This window comes from Sesamum indicum, linkage group LG7 (assembly GCF_026168435.1).
Source record: "Sesamum indicum cultivar Baizhima isolate 11 linkage group LG7, ASM2616843v1, whole genome shotgun sequence".
NCBI classification, from domain to species: domain Eukaryota; kingdom Viridiplantae; phylum Streptophyta; class Magnoliopsida; order Lamiales; family Pedaliaceae; genus Sesamum; species Sesamum indicum.
The window spans coordinates 11,764,570-11,789,803 of record NC_142663.1 but is presented as its reverse complement, the minus strand read 5'-3'; the positions used below and the strand labels follow the sequence as shown (position 1 = coordinate 11,789,803).

Below are 25,234 nucleotides of genomic sequence, written 5' to 3'. Positions count from 1 at the left end.
ACAAAGAGTTTTTACATAGTGAAATTTATCAGAATTATATGACACCCTATAAATAGTCTGAAATAATTTGAATTTGAAAGAAGCATCGAAAGAAACAATTTCATCTAATTCAAAATGAAAGTGGAAGGATTTGAAAATCCAAATAAATCCTTAAGAATTGTAGTTTGGTCATATGAATATCAATGCATCATAAAATTAACTTGAAACATTATTTCATCATTATTGTAAAGGATTTCAAATAATCAAGTAACATATAACACCACTCATTCCCTCGTTTATTTCACCATTCCCAGTATTTAAATTCAAGTTGGTGATGAGAACAAAAAGAATGCAAGACACCACCAAGGTGCTTTGCTATAATCTGAAAATGGCCAAGTATAGAATCAAACTCCACGGCAATCAGCAGATCACGTCGGCTGGTGGTGACGGGACGTGCAGAGAATCTGGCTTCCAGTCGACAGTTTCACCACAGTGCCCACTGTTAAGAGTTACGCTTATTGAAGTTTCAGCTGAGACGAGTTTTTTTGCTGCGGTCGTCTTCAGCCGGTGCCTCTCTGCTCTGGAGCCAATAACCTGTCCGAGAACAGAAGCTGCAATGGTTAAAGCCATGGCTGTCTTAGGCATCAGAACAGATTTCCTAAGCATGCCTATGAAGGGGACGGCTGCATGGACGGCAACAAACCAAGAAGGGGAGAATTTTTCTGTGTGTTCTCTCCATATTCCTAGAGGTATATTTGCTGCCATGCCCAACATGCCTATAACAAGGATTTTTGCAGGCAGAGGTTGGGGACGGAGGTTTTTGGCAAAGGCAGTTTTTGCTAGAGCACTCCGGGCAGCAACGATGGCTGGAGGACACCTGAATTTCATGCCAGGTGGGGGCTGAAGGGTCTTGGCTACAAGAGGAAGGACATTGCTGACAGCTCGATAGGACTTGGCGATTGGGCAGTTCCCGTTTTGCAACCATTCATTGCTTGTTGCTTCATGTGCTGATTTACCACCCTGAATGGGGAAAAACGAGAAAACCATGAAGACAAATTCTAAATGTAGATACGACTTTGTTACCATTACAATACAAATATACACATCCAAATGATAATGCAAGTCAACGACAGCAACTAAACAAGCAAAAACTGATCTCGAGTAGTTAAATTAGATCACAACTATCATTGAGCTGCAGAAGCAGAACAAATAACGAGTATACGGGCGCATAGTAGCCAGTTACCTTTGAGGAAGACTCTTTTCTGGATGAATTTGACTTCTTCTTTGCATTCTTCCATTTCTCTGAGAATGCATCAAATCCAAAAGGTCCTCCGGGGCCAAATGCAGAGAGGCTGATGGTGGCTGCCTTTGCAGCCAAGGGGTTGAATTGAGCTGGTGATGACTCAGAAGGAGACTTCTCTATGCGCATAAACGACTTCCCAGAAAGTGGGACAACACCATTCTGCCCATGGAAAAGCCTGAATGCCATATCAAAATTAGGACCATCCTCAAAAATTGGACCTTTCCCATGTCTTACCTAAAAGTAGCAAGACAAAGAAGATGAAAAAGCCTTAGAAAATAATTTTGGTAGATGATGGAAACCGTGTTAGACCTACTTATGTGGAAACATGGCAAGTGAAGAACTATTACAACTTACAGGCATGGAAAAAGGCATGGCCGTTGAGAAGGAGAAGTTGGTTGGTTCATTAATGTTCCGCAAAAATGGACACCTAACGATGTCCTGGTTAAGAGCCGAGGATTCCCCATTCAAGTTCCCAATGATAAACTCCATCCTAGAATAAATTGATCTGAACAAGAGTGAAAGCAATATAAGAAATTAATATGTTTATACACAACATTGATTTCAAAACATTCAGATGTTCGTATTCAGTCACGGACAAACCTTTAATGAACAAGCATCATCCACAGGAAATATAACACAAGTATTTCAAGAATACTACAAATTTGCAAACAGCGGACGCTGAACAAGTTCTAAATCTAAATATAATCACAGTAGAGGAGGATTCATTCACATCCAAAGGCTAAAAGCATCTAAGTTTTTCCAAACAGAACATGAGAACCAGAAATAAGCAAGGATTTCCAATACATAATAAAACAACTCCCGCGTACTACGGATAACTCTGCTAAAAACCTAAAGCTCTTGAATCATAGTGAAACCCCTGTTTATACACATTAACCAAGACAACAACCATTTTGACTGATGAAAAAAACCAGAACCATTTTCCATCAACTACATATGATTTTAATGCGATTAGCAACCCCGTTCTTTGAGCAAAAATCAGCTTTATATAATAATCTAAAAGCCAAAACACTTAATATAAACTCCATGTTTCTTTCAATTCTGCCCTTCGCTTCACTTTCCTTCAACAAATCTACCTAAATGACAAGTACAAAATGACTAACTCCAAAAAATTATAAAACGGAACCCTCATGAATATCACTCAAGAAAAGTTAAGAATCAGAGTTAAACTAACATAAGAAAACAAGAAGAGATACACTTCTCCAATCATTGACCTAAAAGATAAAACACTAAACCATAATTCTCTTCCAACAAAACCATCTACCAGCTTTCATCTCAAATCACAATAAAACCAACCAAAACGCAAAACCCATCAATCAAACTTGGGAAAAAAAACCCAAAAAAATTGGAACTTTTTCAAAGATCACAACTACAAAAGCCAAAACAAGTAATAAACAAATAAAGGGACACCAAACAAAGACAAGATTAACACCTTCAAGATTGCAACAAGTGAATGCTCGAGGGGGTTGCAAGATCAAAAAGCTTGAGCAGAAGGGATCTCTAGAGCAAGGAAAAGGAACAGAGAGAGAGTAGACGAGCGCATCCACGCCACAAGCCAATTACATAGGCGAGTGCATGCCGAACGCCTACTTTGATCTTGACAAATTTGGACTTTTCTTCCCACGTTTGTTCTGTTGAACGAATTGCAAATTCTTGAATTTTGGGTCAATAATTGCTGCCCTTTTCCTTGATAGTCAACGAACGCTTAATAGTATTATTCAAGAAAGAAAATAACATTCTTAGGAGAAATTTTCAAGGCATAAATTGATGAAATCTGGAGAGTAAATGATATTTGCCTTTTTCAGAGTTTAGTATACATTGTTACTTTGTATATTATTACTTCAGATTTGATTGATATCCCAAGAATTATTATTTTTTATAGACTGTTGATGTTCAATAAATCGATAATCAATATAGACAGACATTCATTTTGATCTCAATATGTCAGTAAAATTATACTTATCAAATCAGATAATATCTCAATGAATTTTGATTAAAAAAAAAAACAACACTTTGAGATTATTAGATTTCTGGTTAATAAATTATGTTAATTGAGATATCAACAACGTTAATTGGTAAGTTTAATCCAACTTTTTACCCTTTTTTATGATGAAAAATAAAGGGGGGCCAAGTTCTTTTAAAATTTGATATAATTGAAAATACTTTTTGTTGTTCGAAAAATTATTAATACCCCTAATCTTAAAGGTCATTTGATTAAATGGATAACTTTTTTTATAATTTTAAAAAAAAATTCAATTCATCTCATCTAATTTGTTTATAATTTTTTATTTTTTTAAAAAAATACAACAAGAGCAAAATTAACAATTCCAAACCTCCATCCAAAATTACATAATTTCATCAAACATAAAAAATATATTTATAATTTTTTAAATAATAAAAAAATATTTATAATAATATCAAATTTAGAAAAACTCGTATAAACTCATATCACATATACCATATTGGGAGGGGAAGTTGTCAAAGTCTTAATGTAACTTTTTCTCTAATTTAGCTTCATAATTTTCAGGAACTATTACCTATGGAGCTCAGCACATTATTATAATATTATATTGAAGCCTCATTTGTCCACCTACAAATTTTTTTAAGCGACTTGATTATAATTATATTATAAATTTTAATTAATATATATTAATTATCAATATTATATATATATAATCAATCAACAACTACTATTAAAAATAAGTAATGAATTACAACGAGCTCCCATAATATTCTTTGTAATTACAAATACTTCCTAATTGTTTAGAAAATTACCAATACTCCTAATGTTTAATAAAATTATATAATATTTGAATGAAATACTTAAATTATCAACTTTATCCTTGGACTTAGGTAAATGGAAAATTTTGAAATTGTAATAAATTTGACCGTGTAGTTTATAAAAAAAATTAGAAAAAAAATTATAATTCATAATTTACAATGACATTTTGAAATAATCAATTTATCATAAAAAGAATAAAAAGTTAATGAAAACTAATGAATTGGGCTAGTGGTCAAACGACCGTTAAAATCAAAGAGTATTGATAATTTTACAAACAATAAAGAAGATTCATAATTATACTAAATCTCAAGAAAACTTGTTATAATTAACTCTAAAATAAACCAACGAGTACTATTAAAATAAACTAATATTTACATGTTGGAAAAAGAGCTACAGAGAAATTTGTAATTTTTGTTGGGTGAAAGTTGCTAAAACTTCAAGTAGCTTGTTGAAGCTTAAAACTACGTAGACGGTTCAACAATGAATAGTAAGTAAGATCATAGTTACAGAAGAATCTCAAACAGAGCACTGTTATCCATCAAGAAGGTGCTACTCAATCACTAAAAAGTGACTAAAATACTCGAGTTAGGTGGTTAGAAAGTACCACGAGAAAGAGTAATATTCTAAGAGTCGCAAATGACTAGGAAACATGTCCTATCTTGTGGTCGTCTGCTGGGCATCTGATTTGTTTTCTGATCTCCGATACTCGGGTTTCAGCTCATAGGTTCCTTGATTGGCTCCCTTGTTGTTGTACACGCAGAGCAGCTTAAGCATATCTTTAAGAAATTGCTGTCCAGAAAAGTAGATAAAGAGACATCAGAGGTTGACTGCATTGGATGCAGCATCCTATAAGTTACTTTGCATTAGAACGGCAAATAAAACAACATGAATACAGTCGTAAAAAATGCAGCATATCAGGATGAACAAGTATCTTTTTGTTGCATTATCCCAGCACTCAAGTTTGATGAAATTGATCAGTTGTATCTTTAGTGGGATATGAAGAAAAGTTCAAAATAGTTTGCATATGTTGGATCATCACCACAGGGGAAAACATAGAATAATGGATAAAATACCTCAGGCTGATCTGTCTTCTGAATCAGTTGTTTCAGCGTCCAATTTGGTTGTTTCTCAAAGAGCTTAAACATGATCTTCTCCATTTCCTCAGGATCTCTTCTTGTTCTTTTATTTTCTGACACCTTTGCTTGAACTTTCTTCTTATCCTTCTTATCCTGTTCACATGTAATAGCAGATTTTATAAATAAAAGTAGACGACATTTATATGGTGGTGCAGTTATGCACGTGTAATAACAAATAGGTCGACAATCAGTTCGATAAGAACTTTTTCTGAAAACAAAGAGTATCGGTTATATACCACAAATACAGAGGATTTTATGTCAAGCATCCCGGGCATGGGCCTCATACGTATTCCACCATCATCATTAATAATCTGCATAAGTTACATGGACAAAAGACTATCCCATATCCATCAATCAGAGGATAAATGTCACACACATCATAAATAGAATATTGCATACTAGGTGATGAGAACAATTTGTCCAAGAAAAAGAAGGCAATAACTTACCTGTATTTGTCTAGTTTTAGTCATATATTTGTTTGTCCTCTCCCGGCATAGTTTTGCATAGTCTTCAATATCTTCATCATGAGGCTTCATGTCAAATTTATGGTAGATTTTCCCCTCCACAGAAGACTTCCCTACATAAGCATAGATTTGGCCCAGGAAGCATAATCATCAAACAATTTAGTCTTTTAAAGAATAACACGTGGAGAAATATTCTGAAAGTAAAATGCATCAACAGCAACTGGGTACCAGCTCAAGATGTCTTTGATTTTAGTTTTTCAATTAATATATAATACATTTATCACTAGTCTGAGCTATGATAAAAAGTTTTCAAATACAAAGAAAGATTAACAAAAAGGTAAAAAAGATTGAAGCAGACATGCTGAAATAATATTGACATTATATCAGAAGTGGTCTAAACTTAAGTACAATACCTCGCTTATCTAAAAAAGTATTTGACTCTACTTCATAATGAAATAAGACAGACTACATAGAAGTCAGTGACCATACGACTGTTAAGATGATAATAGCAACTTCGAACAAAAATTTGAAAAGAAAATTAGGATGCCACAAGGAGGGCATAAATACCACTTATTCTTGGAAGTCTAATATATTTTCAGGTTTATAGAATAAAATATTCTGACTATCAGCTAAATCTCAGTCTTCGCAGCACATCATATAAGTTCCGATGGAAGATGTTTTCATGAGAATATTGGACAAGTACACTGACCTTGAGAAGATTCAGCAAATACAGACATAGGAATAAAATCAGTGGACATGTCCATTGAGTAGCACTTGGGCATGTGTCTATCTGCAGTGCCAGCCAACTCCATTGTAAACTTATCATCAAGTAAACAAGTCAGTAAAATCGGATCAGAGTAAAAACAAACAAATAAATCAATAAAATAAAAAGAATTAGCAAGCTACTCCTGCAAATCCTCCTTAACCTGGAACATATTCAAACATAAAAAAGGAAAGGGCCACAATTGCAAATAGATATTAGAAGAGGATTTACAACGTTTCAGATACAAAAATACTTTTCCTATCTGAAGTTTATTTGCTCTTACTTCCTTCCCCTGATGCCAAAATGAAAACGTTTTCTCCAAAATCACCTCCCACTTAAATTGTTGATATAACACCACTAACTCTCAACCATTACTTCAAACAAAGTACAAAGATACCCAAAACTTGCACTACTTAGTTCTCATCTAAAATTCTGCCAAGTCAAACTAGACCATAATAATAGGATGAAGCATACTGCTATATTCAGAATCATGCTATCTTGCTGTACAGGAAAAGAAAATCTACAAAATGTAACAGAAGCCTTTGGATCAGCCTAGCAAACATGAATAGTTGAAAAGATTCCTTGAAAAAGCTAAAGAATACATTTTCTGGATGCAGTAGATATGTGATGTGGATGCCAAAATTACATGCATAATAGAAAAAGCAACGACTTAGAGTTGAGCGACAAGCTCAAGGTAAAGATAAAGCTACTAAGAGTATCTAACTGCTATTGACATCTGCACCTCATTAGATATGGTTTAACTGAGACTTTGATATGAAAGGAAGGTTGTCTCACGAAGGTCTCCCATAAGCAATGATACAGCATGAGTTATTTCTGATTCATTTTCAGTCACTGCCAAGCCCACATCTCATAGTAATAGGTATGCTAACCACAAAACCAAAACCGTCAATGAAACACTTTTGCATATATATTAGCTCCTCTATCCAAGTCTCTGCCAAAATAAGATGGATTTTGAGGAAGCTTTTTCCAGTGGCATGATATACTTAGTCACAGTAATTGAACCAAGTAAAAGGATCATCATCATAAGGGGATATATTTGTCAATGTTGTAGCATCTAATGTTTTTCTTATATCCATGAATTATACGTCCAGAAGAATGGGGTATTATTAGGAGTTTTGTAAATTTTATAACTACATTGATGATTATATTCATTACCCAAAAACCAAAATTCAGAATAGAAAAAGATGAAATAAGAAGTGACACCAACTTCTTAACAAGAAATCAGCAGGGAACAGAAGAACGACAATGCAGAGTTCATGGCGTCCTACCTGCTGTCAACAGATTCCTCCCACCCAAACACACACTCACTCAGTGATCTCAATCAAGCTTTACTACTATCTCAAAACACCCAAAAATATCTATGAGGCGGGACAGTCAATTCTACAGAAGTTCATGTCCACCATAATACACAATCTGCAACAAGATAACTTCCCCCTTTCACTCCTCAAAAATATCCCAAGCCATCCCATTTTTTGGTAAGTTTACTATTCATTTGCTTAATCCAACTTTGTTTTTAAATCACTTGCTCTGAAAGTCTAATCTGACCTGAATGTCGGAGAATTCTTGCCGGGACTCTCCCGGATCCTCCCCATGCAGTCACTTTCTAGATTGATTATTTTTTGAATGACAAGAAGATCACTACACTAGACGTGGAGGTTTACCACATCAAAATCAATTCTCCAATGAAGTATTCCAACAAAAACATGCTTGCAATTCCATTAGTAGATTTAAAGTGACCACATTCTTCTCCACAGTTAAAGTCACCACATTTGAAAATAATTGCATAAATTTAAAGCTTTCCAACTTAAGAGGCATACTTAACTTCCTCCAAAACAGCACATAGTAAAATTAAAGATGTATAATATCATTCTTCCCAAAACATACAGCAATAAGCTTCAATTCGCAAATTCAGCTACAGTAATTGAGAGAAAAATAAACATTAAACACCAAAACAAACATGCATGCAAAATCACACACTGAAGAAATCCAACACAGCTCACAAAACCCCGCGCATGCAATTCAAGAGAGAAAAAAAGAAATAAACTCCAGCAACTAAAAACAAGAGTAGAAATTGAAAAAACAGTAACAGAAAGAGAAGGAGAGTGAGCACAGCACATTCACTCTTCATTCTCTGCACATAGACATACCTGGGTGGAGGAGAAGTCGTCATTGGGGCGAAGTGGGTCGACGGAAACGACGACCTTAGCGACAGTTTGTCCGGAACCCGCGTCAGAGGAGAACGGCGGCGGAGAAAGGAGGTGGTGGTTCTGCATGGCGCGTGCGACAACGGGCGGGCACTTCATCAGCCACACGTGTCGGTCCGCCTTGCTGGTTTCCAGGTGGCTGCTCTTCGTCGGCGCCGCGGCGGAAGTAGAGTTGTTGGAGTCGATGTTGGGTTTCTCCGCCATGGAAGGCTGCGGTGAGCTCTGCTGTCTGACTGTGAGAAATGTGATTCCTGTGAATCAGTTGATGTTGATATTTTGTACTGGAATTTGCACGAATCCTTTTATATTTACACACGTGGAATTTTCTCATTTAAATTAATTTTAAATTTTTTTCAAAAATTGTCAACTGCAACGCATACAATCATTCCAACTTATTTGAATTTTGATATAATTACGAATATCTCTTCATTATTTGTGAAATTATCAAAAATCCTCTTGATTTTAGCTGTTGTATAATAAATAGTCCAATCCGTTAATTTTCGTTAGGATTTCATCTATTTTTTTACGGTGAACTAATCAAACTATGAATTATACTCTTACTTATTTCAAATCTTGTGAAATTTATTTATAGATTAAGTGGATAGTTTTTTTAATTTCTCCATCCACCTCGTCTGTTTTTTTATAATTTAAAAAAAATTAAAAAATATTCCTATAACAAAATTGATAAATTCAAACCCCCATTCAAATAATTACCTAATCTCACTAAATATCATAGAAATATTTGTAATATTTATAGATAATAATAAAATATATATATTTATACAAAAATTTAAAAAAGAATGTTGTACTTTATACTAAAAAGTTTAAGTAGTTTAGGTTCCACCCACCAGCAATTGATGCCCAATAAATTGATATATTAATATAAATTTTAAATTTTTTAATTACTCCTTCATTTTGGATTGGTGGATTTAGATTTATGGATTTTAATTATTAATAATATTTTTTGAATTGATTTAAATTAATATCTTCAAATTATTTACATTATTTTGGTATAAAATTATTTTTTTTAGATTGTTGCTTCAAATTTAAAATCTATGACATGTTGTAAGTTTCGTACGACGTTAAATAAATAAAACGTGGTAGTTAACATGAATCCGATGTAGTGTGTTTGTAAAGACATTATGAAATTCATAGAGATAAAAGTACAATACAATTGAAATGAAAGAGAACCAAAAAAAAAAAAAAAAATTCACTTGTATTCATTTTCTCATACAAGGATAATTTCGAATTAAATTTTGTGTCGTAAATTTTGTTCCATCTTTTGCTCTACTAAACATACTCATGTCATGTGTATAGAATTTTTATCTAAATAAAATACATGACGTCATCTTTATACAATGACGTGGCTATATTAAATAAATTAGAAAATGGAATGGACTTGCAATAAAAAATTCAGTCCGCCATAATTTAGCCATTACACATAATGGATACTAAGGTGGTTGCTCTACAACAATCTATCTTAATAATATAGTATAGATAGCTAACTAATTAATTACATAAATGGGATTTATGGAAGAAAAATGTAGATAAGGGTATTTTAGTCAATTCATATTTGCCTACCAAAAGTAGTTTTTTTTTTATTAAATTTTTTTTTTTTAGATGAGAGCAATGAGCTATTATTATTTGTAATAAATAAACTGCAATTATTCATGTCGAATATCTATGTTTAACAAAGATATTTACTATACCAATAAAACTTAATTCAGTTGGCGAAATTGAACTTTCATAACTTTAGAGAGCATGGTGTCAAATCCTGCTATATTCATTGGCTAATTTTTCTGATACTTGAAAACTCAATATACAGTATAAATAGATGGACGTAGAGATTTCAATTTTGTTGTTCATCAATCAATTTTGTTATATATTATATCAACAATTTACTTACAATGTTAAAGAGAAGTGACAATTAAACAATTATATCAATATCTCAATATTTTCGATCAATGCATCAATAAAATAAAGAGGAATTAAAGAACTTGCAACAAACTCATTTTAATAAAAAATAATTAAATAAAAAATATACCGACTTGAACCCATGATCTGGAATTTTTTTTATAAAATCTCAATAGTAACCATTAGGTTGAAACATGATTGATTTTTAATAATTAAATTCATGATCGACATAATAATTGTACTTGTATTATGGATGGAATGGGGGTTTTCTTTCTCCACATTCAAATCACTCGTTTTGATTGTTAGAAAAAGTAGGGGAAGGGGAACCCTAAAACAATATAAACCTCTCCCATTATTATTGTGAAATATTAGGTTTGAACAATAATGTTAATTTTACCCACCAAAATATAAAATAGAATAAAATCATTATTATAGTTGAATTATAAATATAAGTAAATTTGTGTTTAAATCGATTTAATTCCATGAACTACCATATGAAAATTACAGACATATTACACTTGAGCTAAGCTTTGAAATTGAATTGAGTTGATCCCTAACTTGCATTGTACTCATTTTTCACCAAATACAGCAGCTTCGGTTTACAAATTCTGTGCAATTTGGCAGAGGGGGTGGGATTTGGAAAATGATTCCCATAATCCAAAGTCTTGAAATAATATGAATTTCATCTATATGAATGCCATGATCTCTCGAAATTCAGTCACAAGAGTTGCCACGAGAGATGGGTTATGAGAGACGAACCAACGGTATGGGGTCTTATCCACAAGAGTTCTGAACAGGTGGATCAATGTGTTCATCACAATCAAACCATTGATAGTTTATGCAGGTATAAACGTACATAGACGGCATTGCCAAGCCCTTAATTTTGGAGGGGAAAGAAAAGAGATAATAGGGGGAAAATTTTGGATGAACTGCATGAAAATACGAATGACTAAGACACCCAAGTCTACCAAGGGAAAAACCAAGGGATCAATCTGAGTGCAATTCCAAACCTAGTTTAATGCACTCAATCCACACTATAAGCCGTCAATTATCACCCAAATCACTTACGACAACAGATTACTATTCTGAAATTCCTCTAATACTCCTAAATGGCATAAAGAAATTAGCCAATTACACCTCGAGCTTTTAGGAAAACTTACCCAGCCCTCATTGACTACTCTTTGTATACTCGTTCTGTCTTTCCTCGAGTGATAGCCTTAGTACTCTTGAAACTCTTCTTTTAGAAAAGTGCAATATGAATCATGATGGGGGCTTCTTCTTTCGTCTTTTAGCAGTCTTGGCAAGAGCATCACATATCTCTCGTTTGCGTTTGGAGACAATGTTATTTTCATGCTTGTTAGCCGCATCTGGGGGAATGATATTATTGTTGTCATCCTTGTTTGAACTCTTGCACCGACCCTTTAATACGTCCTTAACGAAAAATTTCAACCTCCACAGTGTTGATTCACTCTGCTCCAAGATATAGAGAGGAAAAGGCAAACAGCATTAGAATGTACAAAGATCAACTACTAGTAAGGTAGTGTGCTGATAAGAACCTGAGCATTTATGTCGAGCTCCACCTCTTCAGCAGTTGCTGGGAAGTTAAGGTTATTTTGTGCTACTATGTCCAGTGCCTTACTAAGATCTTCGGGACATAAGTTGGAGAGAGCAATCCCTAGCTTTCTTTTCTCCATTGTAGATATGTGTCTGTAGCAATATGGTAACGTATAGCATCGATTTATGAAGATGAAAAAATAACATTGTTGGAAATTGTTCACTCCATAATTGCCAAGCAAGCAGCAAGAAGACAGCCAAGTAGAGGAAAACATAATATAGAAACTCAGACACTGCAACAGTTTCACAAACTAAAAACAAGTCTACTTGAAACCATATTAATGCTACACCTTGGAGGGGTTTTGTTTCTCAAAAAGAAATGGCAACAAAGGATAAGAGTTCCAATAGCCATTCATGTTGCTTGAGGCAGGCCAATCATTACGCCTACCAAGAAAACAATGAAAACCAAATTGTACGCTAGGAGCTGCACATCTGAATGAAACTTTTAGGAATAAAACCATTAAACTGCGACAAAGTTCTCTCTGATAAATTAAATCACCACAAAATATTAGAAAATTGAGTAATTGGAATTTACACCGTTCCAAACATGATAGAGTTAAATTTCTTTGTAATGTGTTTTATTCCTTTATTTCATTCTTCTGTTAGACCCGAGTCCTCTGAATCATTGGAAACTGTAAAAGTGTCAAGTGTCAACAGCATAAATAAATGAATAAATATTTCTTCATCCATAAGCTTAAGCCGTTAGATTAAACTTGTCTGTGCTTCCAAAAGTTGGGTCAATCCAGACAAAGCTCCTAGAAGCCTTACAGAGGAGGGAAGTGACGAAGAATGGGTATGTCCTTGCGCACAAGGATAAGATGAGCAGCAACAGTAAGAAATGATTTAAGTATATTTATCGAGCTAACCTGCACTTTTTAACCACCATTTCTCTGAGTTCTTCTATATGCATATCAATGTCGTAAAGCTGAAACAAGTTTTAGAACAAATTATCAACTCATTCATGATTAAGATTAACGCCACAAGTTTCCAGATAATTTCTTTTCTTCATATTGTCACTACCAAACTAGAAATTCTACCACACCTCATTGTTTATCTCCCTGGCCAATTTCGCATGAGCTGCCTCCTGAGCTAGCTGCATGTTTATTTGTGCTTCAGCTTGCTCCTCTTCTCGTCTCTTTTCCTGTAAATATAGATGTTGCAATTAACTTACATCTCAATAATATTTGATGTGCCAGTTGCTTTTGTTGGCGATGAAGATGGATGGAGTGCTAAGTGAAGGTCCCTAAAGTAGGTCAATACCCAAGTTTCATCTTACTTCAGGAACTCGGAGACAGGGACGCAGGTCAACAGAGATATAAAGAGACAATATAGCATAAAAGAAATACTAGCAGCCAACTCAAAACTTAGTAATCACCTCTTCTGTAACTCTTGGCAGAAACTGCAGCCACTTCTCCTCAAATTTTTCCAATAATGTTTTTGCCATTACATGAACGTCACTCTTTTCATCATTGTACTTCATTGCATTTTTGAAAACCAACCGCACATCAGAACATATCTCGCGGACATGCTTATACCCAGTACCATCCTTGGCTTCCATTTGGTTTTTTATTGTAGTGAAGTCCATGGGCCTGTCAATAATCTGACATGCATCATTTGTGAAGAATCAATCTGAGTGTATAATGAAACCGTTAAGGCATCACTTCATCCAAAATATATACCAGAAAAGATACAAGACAATGAATTGGCCACAAGTAGTTTTACAGAAGTCCTAAGGGGTGCAGGATGTGGAATACAAGTACATAATTGGCATACCACTATCGTTCTTGTATATTTTCTTCTACTCCACCCTAATACAATCACTATGCACACTGCGTACAATCAGCAGCTTATGCTTTTCTAGACTCCTAACCCTCATTACAGTAGGAATTCTTAACCTATTCAACACATTGTGGCCATATACTTCTTCCACAGATCTGTAGAGGGACAGCTTTTTTCAGGTTACTTTGCATTTAGATTAACAATCTAAAATTATTTTTTTCCATTTAGTCTCAGAGCCAAAAGTGACTTGGGATAGGATAAATATATACAGGCTCCACCCTTTGAATAAAAATTGGCAGGAAGCTCTACTTTTCCATCATATGGTTGAGAAGGCATCCAATCATTTTGGGTGGTGCAAAATCAGGTAACTCAATGCAAGTCTTTCAGGTAGAGAATAAGTCCGTGTGTGAACCCACATTTGAGACTAATTTGATAATAATATCACCAATGTTTATATTTCATCTCTATGTCTACCACTTCTTTCTTATTCAGTCAGGCATGGAAGATGCATCAGTGTTTATTCAATCACACATGTAGACAGCTACAGGTAAGTTGGCATGCATAAAATAGAAGTAATAACAGCAAAAAGCAAGTGGCTGTACCTGATAGTAATCATGCAACCCAAGCCCTTCAACATCTACTGGTTGCATAAATGGCCATGCCCACTTGTGCTGGGTGATCTGATACATTAAAGAAAGCATAGAATCAATCATTTGATATATGATCTGTCTGATAATATTCATAAAAAAAAAATTCTCAAATAAAGAGTAGCATATATAAGATATCCTCATAAAAGAACACATAAAAAGTCACTTCCTCAAATTGATATGTATGTCAATCAGTGGTGCACTAGAAAAGGCCTAGAACCCAACCTACTAGGAAAAGAGAGAACAATACCCCACTGAAATATCCCCAAAATAATCTTGAAAAGTCCTTTCACCAGAATAAATAACCTTGGACGGTTCTCGCTCGCTGGAGGAAACTATTTGATGGCCCCCAAAGATAGAAATCAGAATATCTTTGGTAGATATTCAAGTACTCTCAAAATTATAATCATAACTCCGTCCTATCCAGCTAGACAACATTTTTGGGTCTCAGAAGCAAATTTTAATAAGTGCAAGTAGCCTCATCATGTAATCGTAATACAAACCCATCCGAAGAGAAAGAAAACTAAAAGGAGTAAAATGTCACTGCACCATTATACTTGTAATAGTAAGAAGACAGGTAATTTCTCCTCCAAATTATGCTTATATACCTAAATTTGGAGGAAGTTTTCAGGATGAAACCAGGTGCAAACAAACACTTACTGGGGCAGTGTACTTCTAACATTTCAATTTGATCTTTAACTAAAATCTAGTTAAGTGAACGAGACACTATAGCACCATACAAAGCCAAAGAGATAAAATGAGTAGCCTAAGGCGTCCGCAAAATCCATCCAAGACAACATTGCTCATAACTGGAAGTTCCGTAAAGGAAACCCTTGAACTTCAAAATTAATGTCTATTCTTCTCCCTCAATGACTCAAGTCTCAACATTCATAATATATTTGAATTTAGCTTGCAAAGCATTTTGGCCCTTTGATCAATAATGTCAATGTTTCTACTTTGTTAAATGAACAGTCAGCCCCATACTAAGAGGTCAAAGAGTGAGCTCAAAACAATCACCCCCAGACTCTACAGGCATGGTACAGCAATAATCTCCAATCTCCAATTGTATAGAATGGACAAAATGTTTTAGTCTTCCTCGTAATGTGCTTGTCATACTACGATAAAACACAATCAATCTCTTGTACCAACTGTTACAAGGCAGCATATGGAGGAAGTTAGACCCCAAAAAATTGATTGGCAGACAATTATGAGCATGAGATATACACCTTAAGTGGTGTATGGTCCAGTGAGAATGGGTCACACGGTAATGAACTCAAAATAAGCATGTGCATTAGGAAAGCATAAAAGCTGCACTCTGGTTGAGTCCACAGGAATAAACAATACATGTACCTATACTATCTATATTTGAAGGACCAAATACACAATTTGGTATGGCATCTTTTTGGAATGGCGTAATTCTATCCAATGTAATAACAGCCCTACTTCTGGAGAAACTTGCCCTGTCTCATTGGTTACTTGAACCTTCAGTACATAGATGAAGTCAGAAGGAATTCTATGGGCCACTTTGGAAACAAATCCAATTATTGTGGCAATTGCAAAATTTTGTGCACACTCGTCGAGTGTTTTAGATTTTATCAAAAATATTTGTTTTTATCATATAGTTTTGTGCACACTTGTCGACTGTGTCCAATGTCTAGTAGTACCACAAGAACCAAATGCTCTCAATTACCATCATCTTGCCAATTTTTCCCCCAAAAGGTGGTTGAAGTAAATTTCTAATATGTCAAAGTATTCAGATGCTTAACTCAAGAGACATGCCTGACGAAATATACTTCCAAACTGGCGCATAAGCTCTTGCATTCTCTTAGCAGCAGCAGCCTCCCTGCGGGAAGCATCCTGCTGTAGCTTCTTCATGCTGGGAATATGTTTCTCCTTTTCTTTATCCTTTGTGATTGAAGCATTCCTATAAGTGTTTGGTTCCTTTAGGTTTAAGTAAAATTGTTCAACTTCATTCACTCTTTGCTCGAGCTGCAAGTCAGGAAAGAAATTATATAAGAAAAGAATGACCCAGAAATGCTGGTGGAAGAAATACAAGGTTGTACACAGGATGCCAATGAGCAGGTAAAAGCAATCAAAATTATGCTTTAATTAATGAAATAAAAGCCAGCATAAAATCCACCAGTTACTTTCCCTAAAGTTCTTGAAAGTAAATGTCTTCCCCATTTTAGTTTACATGGATTAAACACGTCAAAAGATCCAGCTGGCATAAATTATACAAAAAATAAGAAATACCAGAGCATTTGGGATTTTACAGGCACGGCATTTAGTGCAATGGAAATTAGCATATACTTACTTCATCAACCTTTGCGAATAGCTCATCAACTTTATTCTTATAATCATCGTCTCGAGCAGCATTACCTTCCATCGTCCTTTCTCCCAAGTTCGTAATGGCTTCATTTGAGGCGTTCACCAAATCCATCTAACATTGGATAAAGAAGTAAATGAAATGCATAACAATTACAATCACCGAGGAGCTTTAGCCCCTTATACGGCCATATTAGTTTCTACTAAGCAAACCTTAACACTAATTTTCTCTACAGCAAAATGCCAAAAGTTGACATTCAACGAAGTGCTATGACTTGCTTAAGGAAACCTATGTCAATCTTAAGTAATTGAAAACTGTTAACCGTTCCCTCCAAGCGGCGCCACAATGGCCTTAATTTGAACTTGCAAAACTAAAATTCAAATTCTTCTACACCTAATAGATCATTAATTCTTCCAAATTCTACTAACAGTTTCCAGAACTAACACAGGAGGATATGCTCGGAATACATCCAACAAATATCGGCGTATAAGACGATGCACATACATAGACACATATCAACACATACACAAAGAGAAATAGCGAGAGAGAGAGAGAGAGGGAGAGGCGCACCTCCTCGTTGGACGGCTCCGGTCGGCCGGAATCAACCGCTGAAGGCAGGCAGGCGTCAGAGTTTGCGGCAATCTGATTGTGACCTAAATCGCATTTAAAGAACGAAGCTACTGAACGACTTACTTCTAAAAGTGCAACACGATTTCTGTTGAGCACCAACCTTTATACTAATTCAAATGGGACGGTTGGTGCCAAGAAACTCGGGTTCCTGTCCCTGGTTTCTCAACACCTCACGTACGCCATAAATATTTATGCTCTATTCATATAATTACAGAAATTACTCATAACAGTTAAACAAATAAAAATAATTTTTATAAATAAATAATGCTTCTGGGGGCATACATGTACAATTTTTTTAAAAAAAATAATAATTTTATAAATAATATTAATATATTTTTATGAGTGTATTATTTTGGTATTTTTTATAAAAATTTGTGTAAACTAAATAAAGTTATGTGTTTTATTTCAAATAATAATACATTCACTAAAATTTAAAATTACAAGCATTGTCAAAGATAGGCTTTTTATCATTTATATGGAAAAAATTAAATTTGAAAAACTTGTCTACTTCTTATATAGATTAATAATTATATTGACACTGATTGAAATTAGGTCTAACTACACGAACACTCCTCATTCTTCATAAGACTTCAAGTACACCGTTTTGAGGTTGGAATTATAATTTTTATCAACACTGCCAAGAAAACCTACACGAACATCCCTAAGCACATTAGATTGATTCCCACTCAAAAGGAGTACTTATAATTATTCAAAAAAATAAATAAATAAACAAACGATACGGGTATTGATGTATTACCATTTTATAATATTTTATTACAATGATCACAACTGCTTTTATATAATGTTTAGTGTATTTACACATACATTTTCTATAATTTAAAAAAAAAAATTCAGTAGCCTTGGGCTTTGACATTTGTTTTCGTCAAACAAAATTCACCTAATTTGATGGTATTACAAAAAAAAAAAAAAAATATCTGAAAAACTTATATTTATTTTCGAGTTACTTATTATTGATTTATTAATGGTCAAATAAATATTTTATAATTAAGCAATCCTTATACATTTTCCAACGCGCTAATGTATTTGGGGGGTAAGTAGTATGAATATTAAGATTGAACTAGTTATGAGTTCAACTTGAATAACTTGATATTTATTTATTTTTAATGATCAAACCATATTTGAATTGATTTATCGAGAAACAAAAAAAAATGAATTAAGAGTTTAATATTATGTTTAACAATTTTGGTCGAGATGAGATTTTATTGATTAATTTTAAATTGAGTATTGAGTTATTTTGTTAATTGCTAAATATTGGTAATAAATATTAATGTTTTGTTTTTATTTATTGCCATTTAAATATGGCTTAATTCATTGTTTATTGTTGATAAAGAGGAAGGGGGGAAAAGGGAATTTAAGAAAAGATTAGGGGCATTCCGAGAATTGAACTCGGGACCTCTCGCACCCTAAGCGAGAATCATACCACTAGACCAAATGCCCGCTTTGTTTATTTGCTTTGAGTATAACTATTTGACTGGGAGATGGTAAAACCCTTGTGTTCCTTTTTGGGGGGTTTTGGTTTTGTGCTGGAATCAGAAGCGGAAATCCTCACAGCGCGAAAATGGCGAGAGCTGCTCTGTTTCGATTGCTTCGATCTCAATCAACAACCTTCCGTTCAGGTTCTTTTGTTTTCCTTTCAACTTCATCTCTCAATCTTCAGGTTTTATGCACCTGGTGCTGTTGTTTCCATTGCTTGAAATGTTGTTTTGTTCCATTGATTTATAGTTTTGTTATTTTCCTTGTCTTGTTAATCTTTAGGGTTATGACGATTCGACTTTGCAACGAAACTGAAATTGTTGAAAGGGGTAGATTTTGATTTTTTTTTTCTTTTTCCGGTTGGGATGTGGATTTGGATGGGAATTGGCTCGAAAGATAGGGTGTTGGGATTTTTTCCGTTTTTTGTTAGTTTTCTTTGTGATGATCAATTTAACACTTGGATTCTTTACTTTTAAATGAAAGGTTAGTGCGATTTGCCGGAAATGGAATAATGAGGAGTTTGATAGCTACTCTCTTTCATGGGATCTAGTGTTTGGGGAGTTTAGTTTTCGTTGATCAAGTCGTAATTGGGAGTTGATTTCCTCTCATAGTGTTGATAAGAGAGTTAGGTTTCTCAATAATCAGAAAGTAATCAAAACTTGTGCTACTGCCTTACTTGATCAGCCTCTTTCCTATGTCCCAAGATTAAGATGGGAATGCCTGAGTTTCTTTGGTAATCCCAGTGCCTAAAACCGATATTTATGTCATGTTAGCCCACATGACTCCCTCAGATTATGTTTGGATATTAGTAGACTGGTCAGCTGAATTTTTTTACTTCATTTCCCGTTAAACCAACATGTTTGCATCCTTGCACTTATATCTTGGCTCACGTTTCTTGCTCATTCTGTGTGTGCATTTGTGCACATTTTCCTTGGTATGGGGCGCAGGGGCCCCAGAAACGGTGTCAATCATGGTTAAGGTTGATTTTCATTTTGATTTTTCTGGACCTGCATGCTAGCTACCTGCAAACGATTCATAAAAGAATCGTGAAGAAAATAGCAACAAATGCATGGTTAGAATGGGATTTGGCATCCAAATCCTATCTTGTTTTGTAGCTCATATCGTACTAGCAATTATCTGTATTTATTAGAAAAGTAATTGTGGCTGTGGTCCTGTGGATAGTCATTGAGAATTGAGATCTGGGGGTTTAGCGTGGACCTGACCCTTTTAACTTTAAAATACATACTCTAATCTCATTTTTGGAGTTCTTTAGCTGACTTGCTTGGACTGCATCTTCATATGCGACTACTGGTCCTTACCTTTCTTTTGGGTTTAATCATACAAGTACAATTGATCCTTGAACATAGTTATTCATAGATATTTATTGCATCAGAAAATCGTCTGGCAAAGGTTCATCCATGGCCTCATGCACTTAGTGCCAAAAATGTTGCCAACTCCACCTTGCAGTTTGCTCCGGCCCAGAGACGACTGTTATCTCGAGCTGCAGCAGCAGAAGATGAAAACAGAATTAGTATTGGACCTCGGAAAGGGGGAGAAGAGGGAAATGACGAAAAGGAGACTGGGATTGTTTATTACGGTCCCATATCAAATACAATCAAGAAAGTGAAGCTTCTCTCACTTTCCACCTGCTGCCTCTCTGTTTCATTAGGTCCTGTCATAACTTTCATGACATCTCCGGACATGAACGTTATCCTCAAAGGTGCAGTAGCATCTTCGGTCATATTTCTCAGTGCTTCTACTACTGCAGCCCTTCACTGGTTTGTGAGCCCCTATGTCCACAAACTCCGGTGGCAACCTGGTTCTGACAGTTTTGAGGTTGAGATGATGTCGTGGTTGGCAACGTATTTACCTAGGACCATCAAATTTGCAGATATCAGACCCCCCGAGACTAATAGGCCTTTCGTGTCGTTTAAAGCTAATGGGAATTTCTACTTTGTTGATGCAGAGCACTGTCATAACAAGGCATTGTTGGCTAAACTGACCCCTCAAAAGCAAGCTCGTGATTCTGCTTTCAAGAACTTGTGATGTGTTTCTGGATGAATCTGTTTTGCTTCTTCTGTATTTCCTTTCTCTATGGAGGCAGATTAGTGAAACTCCTCTGAGTGAAATTTTCAGCAGAAATAAGCTACTCCAAAGTATCATTAGGCTTACGTCTCTTTGACATACAGGTAGATATTTATGGAAACAATGTATCTTGTTTGCAACATTTGAGCTGGTTTCCTCCAATTTATGTAGGAAATTGTTGTTTCATGTTAAACAAGAAAAAGATTATTGTTGGTTGGTTTTGGGATGTGGTGGACATATAGCTTACCTCTGTTTGCATTGCTCATTGACACTCTCCAAATTCAGACGTTGGCCTTGAGAAATCCTCTTATTCCTCTCTGCCCATATCAGGTAAATGGGAGACATGCATGTTTCAAACTAGGTCTCTGCCCAGGGTGTAGTGCAAAACATGCATGTTTCAAATTTGTTTGGGAACAAGAAGACATGCTAGATTGAAATATGTAATTAAACAACCACTTTTAAATGGAGATTTTAATATTCGAAGAAGAATATCCACCGGCCACTTCTGCATAGAGTTTGTGCAATTGACAAAATTATACTTATGGGTTCTAACACTTTTAGTCCTATACTTTATGGCATTTTTAAAAGATCCAAAATTGAGAATATTTGATACATTCAGTCCTCTACGTTATGGGATTTACGAAATTAAATGTGCCGAATTTTTTTAATTTTGAGACTATTTCAAAAATTTCGTAAATAAAAAATGACTAAAAATATTGAATTTCCATTTGATGGATTAAAAATATAATTTTAGCTTGTGCAATATATTATAGGATTTTACTGTCTTTTTCAAATGATATGGTGAAAAGTACATATTATACACTAAAGTCACCTTTACTTAGGGTGATGTGATTAACATGGGATGTATTAAATTGTAATTAATATCATAAGAAAATTACATCATATATTGGATTTGAGACATTAATAACGGACTGATAAAAAATAAAGAGTAATGAGTCATGATATCATGACTAATCACCCAAAATAAAGATGGGGCAAGGCTATAGACATTTATTGGCATAGCAGTAAGTAATAATTGTTCTTGTGGCAATTGAATTGTTTTAGGGTTTAAAGATTTGAGGTGCAGTGTTACCAAGGCTATACACATTTTATATTTTAATTTTCTTGTTTGAAATTGTAGATGAACCCTTTAAGTTACTTGCCGGCTGCCCATTAATAAACAAATAAAACTGCCGGCTCTCCACGTTTCAAATTAAAGGCGGCATCCCCATCTCCAATTCTAGAAACACACATACATCATTCTGCATAATCTTCATAACCTTACTTAATTACTAATTACTAATGCTTAAAAAAACACCCACACCACTAACTAGACATGGAAACCACTCTTCTACAACTAACATTAATCCCACTTTTCATTTTAAACCATTGATCTAAAATTATGAGAGGGCAATAATAATAATAATAATAACAATATAATATAATTGTCACACTTATATTTTAAATATAAAATTATATAATATAATAAATCAAGATTGAAAGAGAGCAGAAAGAACCCAAAGAAAGAAAAAAAATTATCTTAACATAATTTAACATGCAAAATCCACATTAATATCCCTAGTTGTTTTCATTCGTTATATTTTTTAGAAAATTATTTTATAAAGATAAAACAATATTAGAGATATAAAATTATTGCATCAAATAATTTATAATTTCGACATTGAATAAATTTCAAAAAATTAAGTAGCTCGAAATTTATATTCTTAAAAAAAAAAATCCCAAAATCTAGCATGTCTTTTATCAAGAAAATGGTTTTGCCATAAATTTATTTCTCAATCATGTCTACCAAACTATTATTCACCATAAATAAAGAATATATAGATTGATAGTGTGACAAATCAGATCTCCCAAGCCTCGGATTATGCCTCGAAATATGGTAGCTACAATTGTTGGCTTCATCCCTTCTAGAAACCCAAGGGAATCTACTCTTACAATACCCCCAACTAGCTACACTTGTTGTCCTTTCTATTCATCTAGAAGAAAGCAAAAGCCATCAAGCCTTCAACCAATACCTTTTACTTCTTTTATATTAGTGGAATATCCACCAAATTACATCCTTTGACTAAAAAGAAAAGGCCCTTATGTATATAACCCCTCAACGCATACTCCAATCTTCCTATGTTCATCCCCAAACACACACACACACACACACACACACTCCTCTAATTATTAGCCTTTACAAACAACCTTAATGCTTGTCCAAGAATCCCTTTCAGGGGAAACCCTATTTGACTCCAAACACATACATGTCGACACATTAGATGAAGCATATGAAACGCTTTCTCTAAGTGATCTCCCTTTGTATAGTGATCAAAGTGCTGATTGGGACCAAGATTATTTGTCTTTAGCCCAATCACATGGCTCTGCCTCCTCCTCCCAGCAGGATTGTTTCGAGTTCTTTAGTCAAGAACTCGATCCCTCTACCGCCACGACTACCGTTTTCCCACAAGAGAACATCATGTTCTGTGGAAAGCTCATTCCTTACGAGCAACCATTCAGCACTAAAAAAGACTCATCAACCACAGTTGTCCAGAATAAGAGGCAGAGAAACGACAAGAAAAAGTGTCGTTGGAGCCAGTTTAGGTGGAAGTTCAATTCCGGCAGAGGTTCAAAGAATAGAACGAAAAGTACAACCCTCATGCAGAAGAAAAACTGCGTGGGATTGTATGAGTTGCCAAAGAAAACGTACAACACCACTAAGCTTGGAAAAGGGCATGGTCCCATGCACAAAATGTCCATTTTGACCTCATCCTCGTCAGGGAAGTTAGCTAAATGGCACTTGTTCTTATTCGGGATTTCAAGATTTCCGACAGAGGTGGAGCTAAGAGATATCAAGAGCCGACAGATCACCCGCCGACAGTGTCCATCACCGCCACCGATGTTTAAGTTTCAAAATCGGGACGATGAGGTAATAAATGAGCAAAGAAACAACAGAGGATGGGGGTTGTGGGGGCTGATAAGGGCACTAAGTTGCGGCTGAAATCACCGATCAACCACCAAGGCCGTGGCGGCCCTTTGCCGGCGTTGGTGGTGGTTATAGTCTTTTCCGTTCTCATGATGACCTCCATTGTTCCATAGGTTATTAGATTGATTAGAGAATATGCATGGCATGTTAGGGGATTCAATGAACTATGAAAGCCAGAAAGTCAAACTGATGGGGTGGATGTTCAAAATTAGGCTTCAATGCACAGTGTGATTCAAATACAAAACTTTCAATTCTTTTTATTTATATAGATGGATTTCAAGTCCTTAATAGGAAATCCGTTCGATTGGTTTGGATAATTTTACAGTCAGCGTATTTCAAATTATGCAACTTTAATTTTGAACTATATTTTACTGTACGTTGATGAATTTCAAATTATTTTAATATTGAGTCGTTTAAAATTCTTTATTCTTTTATTAAATCTAGAAAGCCATAAATACGAAGAATTTCATACAAAAGAAGCCGAACCCTGGTCATCAGATCTAAATTTATGACTCCAAATGTAGCCTAAATTTTTATAAATAACAATAATTTGGGCAGAGAGTTAGAGACATAGTAGATTGGGTCATTTGAATTGGGCCGGAGGGAATAGTGGGCTGAATTGAAGTATGTTGATGGAGAAGCCCATTAAAGATTAAGAAGGATTTGGGCTAGGCGTGGTGGAAAAGAGACCAACAAGGAAAGAAGGCCCAGGCCCCAATAAAAGGCATAATAGTTTATTTATGTTAAATGAGTATTAAATGATAAGAAAATTATTTTTTTTGTATTTAATTAATATTTGAATTATGTAATATTATTTTCATATTAAATTTAGAATTATTAACTATAATTAATTAATTTATAAATATATAACTAATAATTCCTCTGACAAAAATAGCTTATTATATTTTATTTACATATTATTATTAAAAAATTAACAGAATTGCAATAAGTTATTTACGCTCGTACTATTTTTTTTTTCATGTGAGATGAGTTCTGATAAATTTTAATTAATTATAACAATTTTGAAATTTTATTAAACAGAAAGTAGTGATGAAATTAAAAGTTTTATAAGTAATTTTAAATTGAATA

The 25,234-nt window shown here is 34.5% G+C and overlaps 5 protein-coding genes and 1 non-coding gene across 8 annotated transcripts; 2 read left to right on the top strand and 4 right to left on the bottom strand.

Annotated features, from left to right (window-relative positions):
* Positions 1-195: 195 nt before the first annotated feature.
* LOC105166618 (uncharacterized) lies at positions 196-2,991 on the bottom strand. 2 transcript variants are annotated; one of them, XM_020695492.2, is made up of 4 exons: positions 2,733-2,991; positions 1,637-1,787; positions 1,223-1,457; positions 196-999 (listed from the first exon to the last, which is right to left on the bottom strand). In XM_020695492.2, exons 2-4 carry the CDS (start codon positions 1,744-1,746, stop codon positions 400-402), a joined length of 945 nt encoding a protein of 314 aa, XP_020551151.1. In that variant the 5' UTR covers positions 1,747-1,787; positions 2,733-2,991; the 3' UTR covers positions 196-399. The 2 variants fall into 2 exon arrangements, with proteins under 2 accessions (XP_020551151.1, XP_011084345.1); XM_011086043.3 differs by having other exon boundaries at positions 1,223-1,516; positions 2,733-2,980.
* Positions 2,992-4,563: 1,572 nt separating this feature from the next.
* On the bottom strand, positions 4,564-8,928 carry LOC105166617 (uncharacterized). The gene is made up of 6 exons (XM_011086042.3): positions 8,614-8,928; positions 6,392-6,500; positions 5,665-5,795; positions 5,455-5,529; positions 5,156-5,311; positions 4,564-4,871 (listed from the first exon to the last, which is right to left on the bottom strand). The coding sequence occupies exons 1-6, from the start codon at positions 8,872-8,874 to the stop codon at positions 4,737-4,739; spliced, it is 867 nt and encodes a 288-aa protein (XP_011084344.1). The 5' UTR covers positions 8,875-8,928; the 3' UTR covers positions 4,564-4,736.
* Positions 8,929-11,392: 2,464 nt separating this feature from the next.
* GTE6 (general transcription factor group E6) lies at positions 11,393-17,743 on the bottom strand. Of its 2 annotated transcripts, none has more exons than XM_088882882.1 (9): positions 17,521-17,743; positions 16,939-17,064; positions 16,404-16,613; positions 14,580-14,657; positions 13,574-13,798; positions 13,241-13,339; positions 13,065-13,123; positions 12,165-12,291; positions 11,393-12,054 (listed from the first exon to the last, which is right to left on the bottom strand). In XM_088882882.1, the coding sequence occupies exons 2-9, from the start codon at positions 17,062-17,064 to the stop codon at positions 11,845-11,847; spliced, it is 1,134 nt and encodes a 377-aa protein (XP_088739008.1). In that variant the 5' UTR covers positions 17,521-17,743; the 3' UTR covers positions 11,393-11,844. The 2 variants fall into 2 exon arrangements, with proteins under 2 accessions (XP_088739008.1, XP_011084343.1); XM_011086041.3 differs by having other exon boundaries at positions 12,141-12,291; positions 17,521-17,739.
* A 1,223-nt stretch (positions 17,744-18,966) lies between these two features.
* TRNAP-AGG (transfer RNA proline (anticodon AGG)) lies at positions 18,967-19,038 on the bottom strand. The gene has a single exon. It is a non-coding gene; the product is annotated as a tRNA-Pro (tRNA).
* A 9-nt stretch (positions 19,039-19,047) lies between these two features.
* On the top strand, positions 19,048-21,380 carry LOC105166615 (uncharacterized). The gene is made up of 2 exons (XM_011086038.3): positions 19,048-19,217; positions 20,468-21,380. The coding sequence occupies exons 1-2, from the start codon at positions 19,160-19,162 to the stop codon at positions 21,118-21,120; spliced, it is 711 nt and encodes a 236-aa protein (XP_011084340.1). The 5' UTR covers positions 19,048-19,159; the 3' UTR covers positions 21,121-21,380.
* Positions 21,381-23,371: 1,991 nt separating this feature from the next.
* Positions 23,372-24,160, top strand: LOC105166654 (uncharacterized). Its single transcript, XM_011086094.1, has one exon. The coding sequence runs from the start codon at positions 23,372-23,374 to the stop codon at positions 24,158-24,160; it is 789 nt and encodes a 262-aa protein (XP_011084396.1).
* Positions 24,161-25,234: the final 1,074 nt, after the last annotated feature.